Source organism: Asterias amurensis, chromosome 19 (assembly GCF_032118995.1).
Source record: "Asterias amurensis chromosome 19, ASM3211899v1".
NCBI classification, from domain to species: domain Eukaryota; kingdom Metazoa; phylum Echinodermata; class Asteroidea; order Forcipulatida; family Asteriidae; genus Asterias; species Asterias amurensis.
In genome coordinates, this window is record NC_092666.1 from 13,284,059 (window position 1) to 13,303,077 (window position 19,019).

General features: G+C 39.0%; 2 protein-coding genes across 2 annotated transcripts; one reads left to right on the forward strand and one right to left on the reverse strand.

Annotated features, from left to right (window-relative positions):
* The first annotated feature begins 13 nt into the window (after positions 1-13).
* LOC139951333 (CST complex subunit TEN1-like) lies at positions 14-2,888 on the forward strand. Its single transcript, XM_071950185.1, has 2 exons — positions 14-200; positions 925-2,888. Exons 1-2 carry the CDS (start codon positions 100-102, stop codon positions 1,226-1,228), a joined length of 405 nt encoding a protein of 134 aa, XP_071806286.1. The 5' UTR covers positions 14-99; the 3' UTR covers positions 1,229-2,888.
* LOC139951332 (uncharacterized) lies at positions 2,081-17,877 on the reverse strand. Its single transcript, XM_071950184.1, has 8 exons — positions 17,641-17,877; positions 11,360-13,469; positions 10,085-10,193; positions 9,172-9,318; positions 7,663-7,741; positions 6,971-7,074; positions 5,959-6,237; positions 2,081-5,534 (listed from the first exon to the last, which is right to left on the reverse strand). Exons 1-8 carry the CDS (start codon positions 17,738-17,740, stop codon positions 5,493-5,495), a joined length of 2,970 nt encoding a protein of 989 aa, XP_071806285.1. The 5' UTR covers positions 17,741-17,877; the 3' UTR covers positions 2,081-5,492.
* Positions 17,878-19,019: the final 1,142 nt, after the last annotated feature.

Below are 19,019 nucleotides of genomic sequence, written 5' to 3' on the forward strand. Positions count from 1 at the left end.
TCGAATCGAAACATTTTCCGCGCGCTAGCAGCCATGTAATGCTAGCAATGAGTTGACTTGCCGTCGTTTCTTCATCAATGTCGGTGTCGGTGAACAAAGATGGCGTGGAACCTTCCAGAGAGTGCAGAGATAATGAAGCTCCAAGAAGTTATCGACAGTGCTTCACAGCTCAACGGGAAGGCAGTACGTTTGATTGCTAAGTGAGTAGGTTTTTGACGAATCGTGTTTACACAGCCGTCGATTTCACAAAACTCTTCCTAACTTAAGATTAATCTTAGGACTTTATATGAAGAACCCTGCACTGTAGCACGCAGACCTTAAGATTAATCCTAGGTTAGGACGAGTTACTCGTCCTAACTCGAGATAAGACAAGTCCTAACTCTTTGTGAAATCGACAACTGTTTCGTCGTGATAAAACACATCAGTCTCGTACGACATTCACTGTAGTCGACTGCATCATCATGAACAATATTGATACTCATTGTATTAACAAAAAGGGATCAGACTATTTGTCCTTCTAGCCTCGTTTTGGTGGCATAGAGATAAACAACAAAATGGTTGTATTGATCCCCCAAAACTAAAAAGGAAACTCATCATCGCAAAGCCAGCCCCATAAATTGAGTGGCTAGCCCAACTTCATTTTGGACATTGTACTTCTGTCTGTGTGGTCAAGCGTAATAATTGGAACACGCAATCTGAGAAATGTGTCTGACAGTATAAACTTTTCTTGTTCAAATTTTGTGGGATATATATTTTTTTTTCCGTAACATCTTGCTTTGAAATGAAATGATAAAGCTGCTGTACGTTTAACATGCGTGGTCTACTATACATGTAAATCTAATATTCATAAGTTTGTTTTTAATGCCATTACTTTTGTAACTACTAAAGGTACGTACACACCTTCTCTTTATAAATTCATTTCAGATTAGACACATACGACTGTGTAAAGCAACGAGCGACCCTATGCAGCATTGACCGTCAGCACAATCAGCGCTTTCTACTGGATACTCGCTTCATCGAACCATTTCATGCCAGACCAGGCTCTGTCTTCCAGTTTATTGGGGAGCTTGACTCTGCATCGTCAAATAACCAACCAGTCCTAAGGGCCAGAGTTGTACGATGTGTAGATGGCATGGATGTGGCAATGTACAATAAGGCGTTAGATGCACAGAGAAAGTTTTTTAAGAGTAGAGAGACGACTGATGCAGTGGGGAGTATGCAGACATGAGTTTAAGTGCTTTTTAGGAGAGGTTTACCTTTGGTAATTACTCCCGATCCAAACTAAATGATAGCTCCGGATGCCTGACAGATTGCCCAGCAAGGCTGAAGTTATAGATGTCTTGACTTGATGTCTTGACTTGATCTTCTCAGAGACCTTTGGCAGGTTGCCACCGTCATTATCATCAGTTAGCGTCATGCATTTCTGCACTAGGTGCCTGACTGGTGAGAAGCTTCCAAATAGACCGATCTTGAGCTGCTACTTCTGCCTCCTCCAAAGACCACCCAGTGCCCAGTCTGGAGAGGTCCCTCTGGGTAACATTTGTCCATGTTGTCATAGGGCGCCCTCGTCTGCGTTTCCTGCGGGTTGGTATTAAGTTGTAGAGTTGTTTAGTGAAATAATAGACTCTATATAGACGATGTGACCTATGTTTACATTTAAACCACCCTCTGTTGACAAAACACTGTACAAGTCATGTTTTGCCGGGCAAAAAGATGCGTAGTCATTGTAAGATTTTGTGTACTTTCTAGCTGGCGGCCAAAACACGAAGGTTTTGCCCGGCGGTATGCGCGCGAATCATGTTATGGTTTTCAAGTGATGTCAGAGGTCACATCGTCTATAGTTGACACTACTCGGACCGAACTCAGCTCAAGACATTGTGACTACGGGTTTTTGCAATGCTAGAAATTCGTTGCCATCCAGGCTGATTCTAAGCAGCACGAACAGCCTGATCATGTTGTAGGCCGATGTTGTAGAGCTTGTCACGTCCAATGCCATCTTAAGCATACAACCAATCTAAGACCCTACCTTTAACATTTGCCTAAATAAACAGCAGAAATAAGAAAACAATTTATACACAACTTTATTTTTGCAATATTTTATTCAGTACCGTTAAAGTTACAGTAGTACTTACTTTGTCTTTAAAAAAACATACTTAAAACCATCTAAGTACTGTAGGCTACTTAAAAAAAAAAAAAAATCATTTTATTCAAAAAGGCCTAGCATTGGTTTAGGGTGAAACTATCACTTCAGCAACAATTTCTTGTGAAAATATAATAAATTACTCAATCTAGATGGTTTAGCCAATAATTGATCTAATTGTTATTTTATATAAAAATATTTTTCATACAAATACATTTTCGTCTTCCCTGGAATTTCATCTATGAAAGGGCAAGTACATTTTTATTTTGCAAATGGCACTTCTATTACGACGTCTATGGTAAACTTTTGAAGGGGCACCGAAGCCAAGACCAGTGGTTTGGCCAAATTCCTTTCCTTCTACAAAAATGATCGTCACTTTCTGGTATATCGACTTGCAACAGGTAGATGACGCCCATCAACTTATAATTATTTTATCTTTTACAATGACAATGATGAAGTACATAACATTAATTGTTAAAACAGTTATGAAATTTATTTAAATTAAAGTGGTTATAATATCGATAACTATACAGCATTTTTACGGCACACTTTATAGTAAAAGTACTAAATGTTGCAGGTTTTTGAAGAACCAAAGTTAAAAAGTATTATCAAATTTATTAGATGATGCATAAATGCTACTACTAATGTTTAATATTTACACAGGAGATAATTATACGTTACTGATTCAAACGACACTTTTAACCATATCTTGATAAAATTAAAGACCAAGTTACAATGCACGAACAAATTCATGTAAGTTCTCTTAAGTCCAGCAGTTGAGATCTTTTCCAAACATTTCAAAAGATTTACCACGACAACCAACTACATCCAAACTTCTCAATTCTACACCAGCTCCTAAAAGTTCAGCAAAATGTTATATTTTAGAAATATTTTGAGTCCAGCAACAACATTTCTGGTCCAGTGACACTACTGAGCTCCAAGCGAATATTTTCTCAGAAGGTTAGCCCTGCACTCTCGTAGAGTTTTTATCCAATCTTCAAAATAAGATCCCCATTAAAATGTATTTACAATAAGTAAACTTTTACCTCTACCAAAAGTTACCTTAAAATAATTCGAAAATAAGTTTAAAAATTCATAATGTATAAATAAAATCATTAAACAAGTTGTTACTTGACAAATAATTACGTGAAAATATTTGAAAGCATGCAATGATACATGTAATACTTCAAAACTATCTATACATTCAAAGGATAATCAAATGTTAAAATTTAAATATATATTGTCATTCAGAGTGTGGTCATAAAATCAACCAATCAATTAAAGTTTTGAAAATTTTTACGATAAATTCTTTAAAAAATAGATTTGCGAAGTTGATAAAAAAATTGAAACCTGGAAACTGCTTCCATTAGGGCTGGTTTCCTGAAGCATCTTTTTAAAAGCATAAAAAGTAGCTAAGAACAACAAAAATATGCCTACTGAAACAAGGTTACCAGCCAAAACACCATTTCAAATGCACCATCTTTGGCTGGTATCCTGCTAATTTTTGGCTTGGCATTAAACTGATTAGCATTACAGAAATTGGGTACAGTAAGGAGCAAAGATAGGGGGTGTGTTTGGAAGCCAATTGGCCAACTGTTTTTTTTCTTTTGGGGTAATATTATGGAAGTCAGTTTGCCAACTTTCCCTAGGGATAAAAATTGTATGAAAATTAAAAATTCCTTTAAAAATGTAACAATTTCCTTTGGGTGTAGAAATGAAGCTTTCAAAATGAACAGAATATTACATTTTAGAGATTTTCAGACTCTCAAAATAATTACAAATAGATATCTGAAGGTCTGGGCTTAATTTCATAGAACGGCTTAAAGCAACATAATGCTTACTAGAATTAGATTACCTGCCAAACAACTATGTCACATGTAACATTAGAGACTGGTATCCTGCTCATTTCTGTTAATAACATACAATTGTTTAAAAAGCAATATTCTCTGCTTAAAGACACTGACAATATTAGTAATTATCAAAGACTAGTCTTCTCACTTGGTGTATCTCAACATATGCATAAAAAACAAACCTGTGTAAATGTAAGCTCAATCGGTCGGCAAAGTTGCAAGATAATGAAAGAAAAACCACCCTTGTCACACGAAGTTGTGTGCTTTCAGATGCTTGATTTTGAGACCTCAAATTCTGAGGTCTCGAAATCAAACTCATGGAAAATTACTGTTTTCTCGAAAACTACGTCACTTCAGAGGGAGCCGTTTCTCACAATGTTTTATACTATCAACCTCTCCCCATTACTCATTACCAAGTAAGATTTTATGCTTATAATTATTTTGAGTAATCACCAATAGTGTCCACTACCTTTAAGCAGCTCTATGAAATTGGACCCTGGTCAAAACAAGACTGTTCATCTCTGTGATGGCAAGTTTGCATCTTTCGTGAAAATGTGAAGGCACTGGGGGACTACGGACGGATTACGTTCTTATCAATTTGAGATCTTTGAAAATTGGCCGACTAAAGAACTAACAAATATCTTGGTTCTTGTAAAATCAAACAATCTTAAAAATTAAAACCATATTTATGTCTTAGGCACCTCAACAATTTAAAAGAAAAATTTTAACGATTTTAAAATAAAAACACATTGTAAACCTTTGTAATAAGTTTATACAAAATGTCTTATAATGTAGTACACAATATAACGAAAATTCAACTGCTATAAGAGGTGGTAAACACACAAGTACAGATACACAAATCTAATAATTAAATATGGATGACGTCATCGTATTTACAAAAAAGAATGACCTTTGACATTGTGGTAGCTAATCATTTGATTGTCTCAAGAACAATGGGAATTTAAAATTACTAATTATAATCAAGTAAAAAAAAGGCATCCTTTACAAATATTAGTTTCTCTCCACAAATTCTACTAAAATCATGTATCTTTAAAAATGTTACTTTAAAACCAATACACACGTACGTGTCCTATTTTATTTACAATAAATATTTAACACTCGTTTCAGACAGGCCTGCCAGAGTTGCACTGAACCAAATAGATCAGGAACGACCCTAGGTATACCCAAATTAATGTTGGTTTCAGACAGGCAAACTTAACTAAAACATTTACATTGGGTTTGGCTCATGACAAGATCGACGTCTGAAACCAAGGCGCTTCATAGTCGTTCCGATTGACTGCAACTGTTGATTTTTCTCTTTCTAGGGAACATCCAGTCACTCCTAACTGTTTCAGACGTCAAGCTTTTCATGTACTTAATTCAGAATTTAGTTCGGCGCGACTCTGGAGCACCAGTCTGAAACGGGTAAGTGATAAAGGAGACACAAGCTTCACAGGGCAACCGCGAAGGTGTCGTCGCCCTCTTGCCAGTGAGATTTGCTTTTACCGCTTGTGATGTTCCCTGCCGTGGAGCTGATGCTTGACCTGGAAAAACAGAACGAGATCACGCATTAACCCTTCCACTCTTGGTATTATTCTCAAGTTAACTTAAGGGCACTGGATACCTTAGATAATTATCAAAGACCAGTCTTCTCAACATATGCATAAAATAACAAACCTGTGAAAGGTTGTAAAGCTGTTAAGTCGAAAATACAGCTTTACAAATTTCTGGGCTAAGCAAAATATAAGTGGGGCACCAGTCACAACAATGTTAACTTAATGGAAATTTGGCTGGTAACCTGTTTTGTAATCAAGACTTCAGCGGTTCTCATGCCAGACCAAATTACTTGAAAAAGCCATACTCGAGCTCGCCATCTGGCGACGGAGTAAATGATTACGCATGCTTAGCAGGTTTTTTGTGCTGACGGGCTTAATGAAATCAAGCCCAGATGAGCAAACAAACACCTACCTGACAATGTTCACGGCGCACCAAGTCGCACGGTTTCTCGTTAGCGTCATTACTGATGCTGACATTGGCGCCCCTACTCATTAACGCCCCTACGATATGCAGGATGTGGGCCTCTGGTATGCACCGCCCAACGATAAGATGGAGGGCAGTGTTGCCGTTGTACATCTTGGCGTTGACCAGTTTACTGGTGTCCTGACACTCATCTAACAGGATCGTGATCAAGTCCATCTTCTGAAGTTCCACTGCGTAATGGAGGGCGGTCTTACCGCTCTGGTCATCCTGAAAGATCAGAAAAGAAATAATCATATTAATTTTTGGTTTTACCCATATACACCGATGTGTGTTAGCACCGTTTACTCAGTAATTTCCCGAGTTTCCTGTGAAAAAAACTCACAGGCATACTACTCGGGTGGGATTCAAACCTTTACAGTTCTAGAGGTGCCATACCAACTAGCCCACCGGGTTGCCCGGTAGCTAGAGGCAGTTTGAATCCTATGGATATTTCTTAAGGGCCACACCTTTCATCTATGTACCTAAGGTGCACATGGACCATTTTTATCTTAAGGTCGAAGGGTGAAGCAAGGTTGGGGCAGACTTTTTTTTAGAGGAGACTAATTTGATTATGACGACACTTGGGTGTCGGTGCCGTGTGGATAAGAGCACCTAACTCAAGCTCTGGTGGTTCTGTTCAGCAGAGTGTGGGTTTGAATCCCAGTCGTGACACCCGGTCCCTGGGCAAGACACTTAACTATAATTGCTTCTCTCCACTCAGGGGTAAATGGGTACCTGTGAGGGCAGAGATGGCTCTTGTGATTGGTTTAGCAGAGTAGCGCATATATTGCCACAGGCTGTATACTCCCCAGGGAGTTGAGATGGTTTAAGGAATGATTTTGGGCCCAGTGACCAGGGGTAATAATGTTGGAAGCGCTTTGAGAAGCCCTCAGGTGTGAAAAGTGCTATATAGAAACTGGTTATTATTATTATTATTATTATTATTATTATTATTACTTACTGGGAACATGGGGTTGGCGTTGCTCATAAGAAGTACTCTGACTACCTCTGCACAATTGACCGATTCGCTGTGTGCCTCAATGGCAACCATCAGGGCAGTCTTACCTACAACGATAAAGAGATTAAAATCAAATCAGGTTAAATATAATTGCAAGACGAGCGTGGATTGTGTATTTGTTATCACCATGCGTGACAGATTTTGTGAGCATTCCCACTGCAAAGTTAAAAAACTAACAACCCTTGTGCGACATGAAAGTGATATGACGAATTGGTAATCCTGATCACCTTAGTTGGACAAGATAGCACCCACAATAGCATGCGCTGTATGGGCATTTTCACCTAAGATGTCGTTCAATAAACAAGGATTCCTTTCACACGATGTTGTAGCCCACGTCCTTGGTCAAAACTTCCACTAGTGTAAGATTTTGTCATAGGTCCGGACCTCAGACAAAATGTAGCAATGTTAGACAAGATTTAACAAGGGACCATGGACACTCCAAATATTATTGTCCTTTGACAAGAGGTGCATTTTGTAAAAATGTTACAACCATGTTACAATTTAGCAAGGGACCCTTGCTAAATTGCTCTCGTGTGAAAGGGGCTTTAGGTGTCCGTTACCAAGGAGCAAATACAGTCGTGCCCTTGCCCTTGTAAAAAAAGAAGCATACAGACATGCAACCTCATCAAACTTACCGTCAAAGTTGGTTTGGTCAAATAAGGCACTGAACTCCAGGAAGCTGCATCGGCTGTATGTCATACAGCGAATGATGGTCTAAAAAAAGCAACAAGAAAATAGAACGAAAGTAAGTATTGTTTGAAGCTCTGCATGGTGTGGATAAGTAAGAAAGAAGAAACTATAAATAAATAGTTAAAGACACTGGACACTATTGGTAGTTGTCAAAGACCAGTCTTCTCACTTCGTGTTTCTCAACATATTGTATGCATAAAATAACAAACATGTGAAAATTTGAGCTCAATTGGTCGTCGAAGTTGCGAGATAAAAATGAAAGAAAAAATGCCCTTGTCACACGAAGTTGTGTGCTTTCAGATGCTTGATTTCAAGGCGTCAAATTTTAATTCTGAGGTCTCGAAATCAAGTTAGTGAAAAATTACTTATTTTTCTAAAATTAAGTTTCTCACAATGTTAAATACAATCAACAGCTCTCCATTACTTGTTACCAAGTAAGTTTTTATGCTTAAAATTATTTTTGAGTTATTACAAATAGTGTCCACTGCCTTTAAAATCTCTCACACAAAAGAGATTTACACATGGTTGTACCCTCAAGTTCACTGTTTATTTATAGTTTCTTGCTGAGAAAATAGAAACTCTTTTTATAACAAACAATCGTAATGGTCTAAGATTAAACTTAAATCAAAACTGACGAAAAAAGTACCAGTTATTCTTTTACATTATGTAAACTACATTTTATTTCGTTTCGGTTTCATTCATCGAAACAAAACGTCAGAACAACTAAAAACTGGTTATAGAATGGTTAACAGTGAAAAAAATAAATAATAAATAATAATAGCTAATTCTTATATAGCGCATTTCATAACTGAAAGAAATACCAATGCGCTTTACAAAAAACAAAAGGCAAATAATAAAGCAACCAATTAACAAAAAACATACTAACAAAAGCATACAAAAGCTAAACAAATTATGCTAAAAAATTAATTACATTGACAGTTAAAATTAAAATTAATAGTCTTAAATAACACAAATATTGCCTCCATGCCCCCTGGTCATTGCCTTGGTGCCCTTGAAAGGTTCCAGTAGAAATTTATAATTTCCTCATAGATCGGTTAAAGGAACACGTTGCCTTGGATCGGATGAGTTGCTATAACTGAGCGTTTATAACCGTTTTTTATAAAATGCATATGGTTGGAAAGATGTTTTAAAAGTAGAATACAATTATTCACACAAGTTTGCCTCAAAATTGCGTGGTTTTCCTTTTACTGCCAAACTAACACGGTCGGCCATTTATGGGATTGACTCCCATAAATGGCCTACCGTGTTAGTCGACGAGGTTAAAGGAAAACCGTGCAATTTCGAGGCATGTTGGTGTGGGTCATTGTATTCTACTTTTACAACATCTTTCTACCCATATGTAATTTATACAAAACACAAACGCTTTTCAAAGACCAACTCGCCCGATCCAAGGCAACGTGTTCCTTTAAATGCCTTGGTGCCCTTGCCCTTACCTTGACGGCCTCTGTATATCCCATCATAGCCGCAGCATGAAGGGGCGTGTTACCGTCCATGTTACCGATTCCCAGGTTGGCACCGGAACTTATTAGGCTCTGTGTAAGGATGTCCAACTTGCAAACCACGGATAAATATAGCGGAGTCTGTGGAGTATAAAAATTACACATATTATTTCAAAATGACTCAAAATCCACAAAAAGAAAATTTCATACAACTGCAGAGGCACAAAATGTAGCTATTAAAAGCTTAAAGGAACATTACAGAATTGGGTTCTGCTAGCAAGAGAAATTGCTTGCAGTGTAAGCATTTTATGTAATCCACCATATACATCAACTGACAAACCTGTAGAAGTTTGGGATCGATCGGACATCCAGGTCACGAGAAAATAGTGAAAAAATGATTACACGTTTTGCATGAAATTGATGCAAACACAAAAATGGAATCAAACGCTCACTGAGCGATAAACTCCAAACGCAAAGTTAGATTACTTATTTCTCATCAAATATGATATTTCAGGCAGAAATAATTCAAGGGATGTTTTCTACTATCATCATCATTAGATCGTGTAAGTTTGATGTAAATCTGTGATCTTCATCAAAATTATGAAGTCCTGAAGTCTTGTAACATTTGAGTGAGAAAGTATTACTTTCTCGAAAAAACGTTACTTCAGAGTGAGCTGTTTCTCATAATGTTTTATTGTATCAACAGCTCTCCATTGATCGTTACTAAGTAAGTAATGATTTGAGGCCCATTGGCCAGGGATAGTAATGTTGGAAGCGCTTTGAGACGCCCTTCGGGTGTGAAAAGCGCTATACATAAAAACTGGTTATTATTATTATTATAACGAAACTTGTTGGAGTTGAGCATTTTTAAGAAAGTGGGAAAATGCCAAGAAGCGGAGACACTCACCTGCTGGAGGTTGTTCAGGAGATCTAGAGACCTCTTCTCCATCCACAGACGCTCAATTATCGCAACGGACAAAGCCACTTGGTCTTTGCATATAGCTAGATGAAGAACACTGTAGTACAATGAGAAGCAATTTCATTTTTGTGAATATTTTTGGTTTTTTTCATTTGGAAGGGTCTGCCCTGTGGTCAGATTTACATTAAACTTACTCAGTTTGAAGATAATGATTGTTGAAAGCTTCCCTTTCACACAATGTCACACAAATAGTTTTTGTTTCAGTTTTAGCATGTAAAACATATTTACCAGTTATGGTATTAATACCATATTATTTGTGTGACTTGTTTTACTCATTTTTTAAAAACTACAGCACCTCAGCAAGTAATATTTTAAGGTAAAGCTTTCTACTACAGTATCTTCAAACCGTGTGAGTTTAATTTAAATCTTTGGACATCGAGTTTTGTGTCCAAAAAAGAGTACCCAAATCCTTCACACCATTTTTTTAAGTAAAAGTAAGAAAAATTGACTTTTAAAAGAATGATGAACAATGTCTTCAAGAAAACTAAAGGGGTATGATAGGCTGCTGGAAAAAAAAGGGAATTTTCTTTTACTATGATCGCAAAGCGTGAAAGCTTGCGAGCGCAAAAGCTTGCAGGTACGAAACCTGCTTGCATACATTTATCTTTGGTTTGGAAAGCTCTTCTATGCATTGTGAGGTCGTCCATATGGTTTTATCTTCATTTTCTAATGAAAGTAATAAAGAATAATTTTAAAAGAATTTGTTTTAAGGGGTAAAAAAAAACTTAAAAAATGATTTCCGGTTAAAAACGTGCCGGGGCTATCTTGAACTAAATCAGGCAAGGTGCCATAATTATGAAGCTGGTCATTGGAACAAAGGACGACTATCATAGAGATTTGAAATTTACCCAATCAATTTCCCATAATTGTCAGGTTTATTTGATATCTGAAATAAAAAGTCGTATCCCCCTAAGGTGATCCCCTGGCTGCCGCTTCCTAAATTGTATAGTAAACTTGGGTGTGATCCCTGGCTACACAGCAGTTAAGGGGCCTACATGTTGAACGGCTTCTGACTTGCACCCCAAATTTGACAAAATAGGGAGACCACCAACATAAGGGATAGATGGCTTAGTCGGTCTACAGGTTAAAATTAAAGTTCGCAGTTTTAACCCAACATTTGTATTTTATAACAAATTTTCCCAGTCAGTTTCCCTTGTGGTTTATTGACTTGAAAAAGGAAAAGAAAAAAATATTTGAACCTACGTGTCTCGGTCTTTGTCTGCATACAGTATGTCCTTGACAGTTTTTTCTGCCACCAAAGCCTTGTACAATTCTAACTCCTCCATGTATGGCGTGACACCCGCTTGATAAACCTGGTTCGGGGTGTGCTGGTGGGTGCCAAAGGAACCTGGGATGACTTCAGTCGGAGGGCTCAGTGGGGCCATATGGGCATAAGGATCAACCTGATAAATGGATGGGGCCAAGTCTTGGAAGAATTGGGGCGGACTCTGAGATGGGTCCGAGGGTTTCATGAGCATTCTTTCGATTTCTTGAATCTTCTTTTCTTCCTCTTGTTTATTTGGAGCTCGGGGGGCGAAGGAAGACCTGTCTTGGACAGTCATCGTGCCGGCCGTCATGCCCATTTGGATGTTGTACGTGGGGCTCTCTGGGGGTAGGGACTCCCCGGGGGAGCCTATGTTTGAGGAATCGGGTGTCCACGGTGAGGCGTCTGGCACCCGCTGGAAAGGCGATCCTTGCGGGTCATGGTACGGGGAATGTTGGGGGCTCATCGACGACCCCACACTAGGTGCTGTTTGCTCTGCGAACGGGGAGTGCTGTGGGCTGTAACTCGACGCCACGCTCGGCGCTGTCTGCCACGGAGACTGAGGTGACGGAAGGAAGTCCATCAGACTGCTGTTTTGCATCGGTTCTTCGTTCTCCATCGGAGACTTGACGGATTCTTCGTCGCTCGTCATGCTGTCGATCATGTCTGTGATGGATTCTGGGGTCAGAGGGTCGGGCCAACAGACCTCAACCGGCTGCCCGGTGCTCTCGACTGGTACCTTCTGCTGAGGGGGCTGATATGTCAGACCGCCTCTGCTTAAATCATTCATGGGATAGCTCTGAGGGTGGGGGGACAGGGCATTCTGAGCTAATTGGCTCTGTTTAGATTGTGCAATAACAGGTCCTTGAACCATGTGCACTGTGCCGGGGCGATTCATGAAAATGGGCATGTAGTTCCCCTGACCGGGCGGACTCACTACACTTGGCCTGAAAGCCTTATTAAATGATGGAAGGACGTTGGTTTGAAAATTCGGTTGGGCTACTTGCGTCCGTCCAGGCTGCGCTGCAGCATAGTGAGAATGCTGACTCTGTTGAAATCCCCCGAAGTTGTAGTGAGTGTTCGACGTCAAGTTCATACCGTCTTGTCTTCCCATATTGTTAATACCCCTGGATATCAACCTAGACCGTCCAGACTCTTCTTTGCCTTTAGACTTAGACTCTTGAGCCTTCTCACCATCATCAAGGTTCAAGTTGTTTTGAAGACTCTGTGTGAGTGAGGCAATGTCTGCAACTGTCTTCTTGGCTTCCTCCTCAGCCTTCACTTTCTCCTTCTTCAGATCGCAAGCATCGGATGAAACGTCTTCTGTTGCTTCATTCCTCCTGGTGTCCACTTTGTTCACTTGGGGTTTATCCTCTGAAGAACTCTGTTCTGGTTGGCTGTCATCTTTTCCGATATCTTGTTTCTTAACTTCCCTCGCTTTAGCGTCATCTTTTTGTCCATCTTCGTTTCCGATCATATTTTCCTTCGCCTTTTCTTGGGGCTTCAGCTCCACGTCCACTCGCTTCCCATCCTTGGAGACTTCCTTCAAAGGATCTTCACTCTTCTTTTCTTCGGTTTGCGATTCATCAAATACTTGCTCTTCCCGGGGCGACTCCTTGCAGACTTGCAGCGCTGCCGGCGCACTGACCTTGCGAGTGGGTAAGTGCGTTTCTTTCGTCTCGCAAGAACTAGAGACGCTCCTCTGTTTTCTTACACGAAGCTCTTCAACATCCAAAATCAGTAATTCAAAGATCTCACACTCTGATTTTATCTGTCCATCAGTTTTAGTGGCCTGACGAGGCTTCGCATCTCCAGAGACTTTAAAGTCCTTTATTTTTCCAATTTTATGATCTTCACGCTGGAGATGTCTGTGGACTGAAAGATGTGCTTCTTTTGCCATCTTAGCTTTTGCCTCCTCTATTGTCCGTCCGACAATGCTTTTTTTGTTGTAACCATGGTGATTCGTCTGAAGCTCTCCGTCAGTAGGAGGTGGCGACTGTGTCGCGGAGGAAGGGTTGCAAGGCATTTTGACTGGATGCTCCGCCTTACCTGCATTGAGAAATTTCAAAAGATGAAAAAAATAAGTGAATTAACTAAAATGAAGTGCTCACAGATTTCTTCATGACAAAAGAACAACTAGTTGGTATGACACTGAGCCCTCTGGAATTGCAAGGGTCGTGGGTTTGAATCCCACCTGAGTAATATGTCTGTCATTTTTTCACAGAACTTGGGAAAGTACTGAGTATACATGTACAGTGCTAACACACATCGGCGCAATGGGTGAAAAACAAAAATTAATATTTATTATCCCCGATACAAATTTAACATTATTTAACACATAGTTTATTTTCCAGTTAAAACTAACCTTACCAAAATAGTTCATTTCAGGATTAACAATCAATTTCCAGTTACCTATGTGGGACTATTTTCATTTACAAAAAACAATCTATGACTCAATATTTAAGTTGTAGCCTGAACAGATAATAATCAAAGTGGTAACTCCAACAAGTTACTCTACATTGTGTAATACACCTTTCGTACAAAGTAATTTAGACTACTACAATCACAAACTGCCACACTTCAAAAACGACACACTCACATTAAAGGAACACGTTGCCTTGGAGCGGACGAGTTGGTCTATAAAAAGCGTTTGTAACCGTTTGTTATAAAATACATGTTGGAAAGACGTTTTAAAAGTAGAATACAATGACCCACACAAATTTGCCTCGAAATTGCGTGGTTTTCCTTTTACTTTGCGAACTAACACGGTCGGCCATTTATGGGAGTCAAAAATTTGACTCCCATAAATGGCCGACCGTGTTAGTCGATGAGGTAAAAGGAAAACTGTGCAATTTCGAGGCATGTTTGTGTGGATCATTGTTTTCTACTTTTACAACAACTTTCCAACCAAATGCATTTTATAAAAAAACAGTTACAAATGCTTTTTATAGACCAACTGTCCGATCCAAGGCAATGTATTCCTTTAAAAGCAGGTTAAAAGAACTGGCTCTGTTCAAGGCTGTTCTGATAACAGGTTTCAAGCAACATAGCTGACGCCTACAACGAATTATTAAAATAACATCAGAGCATCAGAGCAATCATGCGTCATTGTCACTCATGCTCCAGGGTTTGCACAGGGTATGCCCCTCTGAACAACCTCACAAATGTAGACAATTTGACCCCCCCCCCCAACAAAAAACGACAGCCTACTTCCTTGAACGCTTCACAAACAGACAAAGATCACCTCTGTATGAGACAATTGAACCTTTAATCCCTGGACCATAGAGGGACTTCCCCTTCCAAAGCCCTCTCTAAAATAGTATTATCAGCATGTGAATGTAAGGCTAGAGTTGGGAGGGAAAATCCACAAGATAGCTGAAAGCTGAACGTATTTACTGGACCAGAATGTTGCTTAGTACTTATTTAACTTCCAGCTTACATACCTGCATTGACCCAGGGATAATATAGATCTAGTCGTTTCTTTTAAACTACAGCCCTACTATGACACCCCACTTCCCATCATAAAGCCTCTTCCCATAAAGCCAGCTGTGAGGTTAATGGTTTTGTTGTTTTAATTTAGGCCTGTACCAACCCTGACAGGGCCCTGTTCTTATGGGATCTTCCAAAGACTGACCATGTAGCACGTCATGTAGCAATCCCAACTGTGTGGTTGGACCTGAAACTATTGAGCAGATTATTTGTTGTACAACCTTTGGAATCTGCTGATAAGAAGCGCTTACCAAAGAAGGAAGTGAGATTGGGCATTGAAACAAAATCCTTTTAAAGGCAAAGTGTCCTTTGCGTTTTGGAACTGTTTGTTGTTTTAAAGACACTGGACACTATTGGTAATTGTCAAAGACCAGTCTTCTCATTTGGTTTATCTCAACAATGCACAAAATAACAAACCTGTGAAAATTTGAGCTCAATTGGTTGGCAAAGTTAGTGAGATAATAACGAAAGAAAAAAAAACGCCCTTGTCACACGAAGTTGTGTGTTTTTAGATGGTTGATTTCAAGACCTCAAATTCTAAATCTGAGGTCTCGAAATCTAATTCGTAGAAAGATACTTCTTTCTCGGAAACTAGGTCACTTCAGAGGGAGCCGTTTCTCACAATGTTTTATACTATCAAACATCTTCCCATTACTCGTCACCCAGTAAGGTTTTATGCTAATAACTATTTTGGGTAATTATCAATAGTGTCCACTGCCTTTAATCCTACATAAAACTAACCATTTTATTTCAAAAGGTAATACATGTATATTTCTCAAAATGTACAAAGCGTGCTGCACGCCGTAAATTAGTTCTTAGGATTGTTTCGTCTGACATTTACAAAATGTCTAGTGTGGTTACATTACATGTTATGAAGAAAGAAATCTATCAGCATGGGGGGTATACTGTGGAATTGAAAAAGATTAACGTGTATTGGACAATTGTGAAAAATTAATCAAGCATTATGTAGGCCTAAAGTCACGATTCCTTAATTATTTCTGGCTTTATGCCAACATTGAAGGCAGACAAAGTGACCACTCAGTGCTAGTGTTGTTTTGTGTTTTCAATGGGATTTTGTGCATCATACATTTGTTTGGGAATATGTTTTTGATTGCTGCAATGGAAGCACATGAATAGTCTTTCAATAAACCCAGGGCACATACAGCAGCTGTCATGGTGCCCTGTACTTTTGCTGTTAGGCCAAATAACAAAAAATATCAGTTGATCGCCCAGATTTTTCAAAAAAGAGGAGGATGAGGGCCTTACTATTTTTTGTCAAGATGGACGCTAAGTATTTCAAATCAAACAGGCCACCAGTTCTTCAGTTTGAATCAACCGCAAACTTATTTATACCAATTAGTTGCACGAGGACCTGTGTTAACAGTAACACTAACAGGGTCGGATAACAATATTTTATTTTTTTTACTACAAAAATCGAAAAATAGTAAATAGTAAAAAAAAAGGATGCAACCCCAAAAAAGGATGCAGGCAGGGACGATCGCATGAAGTATAACTCTACTAAATGAACCAGAAGTACCTGAGCATAGAATTTGACTTAAATTTAAAAGTAGAAAAATTGCAGTCAAATGGAATATCAATTGCCAAATCAAAATACAAGACACTGTGATTCATTGATGAAACATGGAAATGCCACCACCGCACAATTCTACTTTTTAAAGTTGACAATGGAGGTAGATATGCAAATGGAGTTAGAAATACTAAAACTTCAAGTAATACAATTACAACCACACACAGTTAGAGTCCACCTTTTGGGCCAAGTGTTTGTTGTTGATGTTGGCTACTCTTTAAACATCAGACTTATCATAGTCGCCATATACTCCTAAACTATTTGAGGTTCGTTTCGCTATTGTTCGTGGAGTGTAGTTGCAATAACGTAACCCTCCTCCCGACGGCATAGGTGGCCTCCGGCTCCGCTGTCGGGAGGAGGGTACGTTAAATTGCAACTAAGCCGGAGTAAAGACAATATCGAAACAAACCTCATACATAGTTCTGGCTAGGAAATTAGTTAGGAGTAGTCGCCATGCACCACCATGATAAAGACTGATTTTAAAAAGAGAGCCATATAATAAACAGCCCAGGGATTTCCCAGCCCAACAACAACGTGAGCAGGTAACCCAGTAAACTGGGCCGCTGTACTCCTTTTTTCGAAATGTTTTAATTAACGATCGTGCTAATGTAATAGTAATAACATATAATGGCAAAATTTATATTAAAAAAAGAGTACAGTCACTGACATTGTGACAGTGCCCGAGATACTGTGTCTAGTCATTGCTCTATGACTAAACCATGCAAAAGCAACTGGGTGACCTAGAGTCGAGAAGATTTTTTTGTTGTGCAACTTTATAGAACAATACAAACACACTAAACTACCACTTCAGTTTGGTGCGCAGTTGACATTAGCAGTTTTTAACAAGTTTTAATAACCACAACACACACACAGAAATCCTGTATAATAGCCCACCTTCGTATATAGCTCTCTTTGATTATAAAATCAACATATGAACAGCCCAACAAGGTGGCTACTCTGTCCTTTCTCTATGCTAACACTAACAGCCACAATGCAATATGGGTGACCACAGGAGAGATTGACATCATAGATTTGTTGTTGTGTAACACACAATTCGTGCACTAACTAAATACAGAGTGTAGACATACTCACAATACGACAGTGAACATGTAAGTAAAATATCATGTACGAAATGGTACTCACCAACTTTATCCTGAATATTTTGTTGTTTGACTCTGCTGAGCCTTTCGTCTTTAACTTCAGTGTTCCAATCCTTCTTGTTCGTGACTTGTACCGATGGCATAATGAAGGTTTGCAACCGGAACTAGCCTTAATATAACACCGAAGGAAATGTACCTATACGAAACCTGTATCAGTGAACAAAAAAATGGTTTTCAGACGCCCAAACACGGAACTATCCAGTGCTGAGTTGTTGCAGGTTGTGCTTTGCATGCTGTAGTTTTGTGATGACGCAGATACAAGCTAAGCGCCTCATCTGATTGGCCATTGCGCCAACCTCATGAATAATTCATAAGATGGGATTTTTTTAGGGGTTTTCCCTTTCTTTCCCTCATGACCAAATGTAGATCAACAGCCTTTGTCTGTCCTTGCTCTATGGTCTGTCTTTGTTAACTGTCGACCTCCCCAGTTCCGACAACGACAATAATATAACACAGAATTGATGAATAAACCTGAACTATTGTAAAACAGGGTGATTTGTTGGTGCAGAATTATAATTTGCAAACAAGAATTTATTAACTCGGTCTTTTGTGTTAAAAATACTGCGCTGTGCTTATTCGTTCATCATCAGTTTCATCATCTATGGGGGTACGTCGGGGGGAGGGGCTTTAGATTTTGCGGTCAGAACAGACATGTACAGGGGAAATTAATGCGCAGGTCTTTCAGAGGTGACGATCAAATTTCTAAATTACCCGAACCAACGATTGTCATCTTAACAATTGCTACCCAAAAAAGGTCATGACTATTTTGAGGACATTCAAAATTTCTCACTGACGCTGCTCAGCGAGCAATGGAGCGTGATTTATAGTGCATTCAAGAATCATTCATTTTGCTACCACCTCCATTCTCAACCACCCAAGTCACAGTCAGGCTTAGCACAAAAAACAAAGCAAACACGTCAGTGCAGTCAGTGCATTCTACGAGTTTTAGAATATTAATCCCATAAAAGGACACATCATGCATGGAACCCTTTGTTGCGGCGTTGTGGTAAACGTAGACGTCCACTAACTATAAAGCTCATTATTTTGCTGTTTTTGTTTATACATGTTATAGGTGCTACACCCTGTGTAGTCAACCCATATTGCAAAAGCTAAATTTAGTACATGCGCCATAACCGCATGTTGATATAAAACAAATCGCGTAGATTCTTTTACTGAAACGACCGCTAATGCGAGCTCAGAGATACGTAGAAACTTAACCGATTAGTGACTGACGTCATTCTTCTAATGCGCATGACGTCAGTTCAAAAAAGGAAATATACCACGTGTTCCCGAAAATGCACTGGACACTATTGGTAATTACTCAAAATACTAACAGTTAGCTAGAAACTTACTTGGTAAAGA

What these genes read in the sequence shown, in the direction of transcription:
- LOC139951333 (XM_071950185.1), top strand. Translation starts at nt 100, where the DNA reads ATGGCGTGGAACCTTCCAGAGAGTGCAGAGATAATGAAGCTCCAAGAA. An exon ending in GCAGTACGTTTGATTGCTAA is followed by an intron (nt 201 to 924) that starts GTGAGTAGGTTT and finishes AATTCATTTCAG; the next exon opens with ATTAGACACATACGACTGTG.
- LOC139951332 (XM_071950184.1), bottom strand. Translation starts at nt 17,740, where the DNA reads ATGCCATCGGTACAAGTCACGAACAAGAAGGATTGGAACACTGAAGTT. An exon ending in AAATATTCAGGATAAAGTTG is followed by an intron (nt 13,470 to 17,640) that starts GTGAGTACCATT and finishes TTCTCAATGCAG; the next exon opens with GTAAGGCGGAGCATCCAGTC. An exon ending in GCAGACAAAGACCGAGACAC is followed by an intron (nt 10,194 to 11,359) that starts GTAGGTTCAAAT and finishes ATTGTACTACAG; the next exon opens with TGTTCTTCATCTAGCTATAT.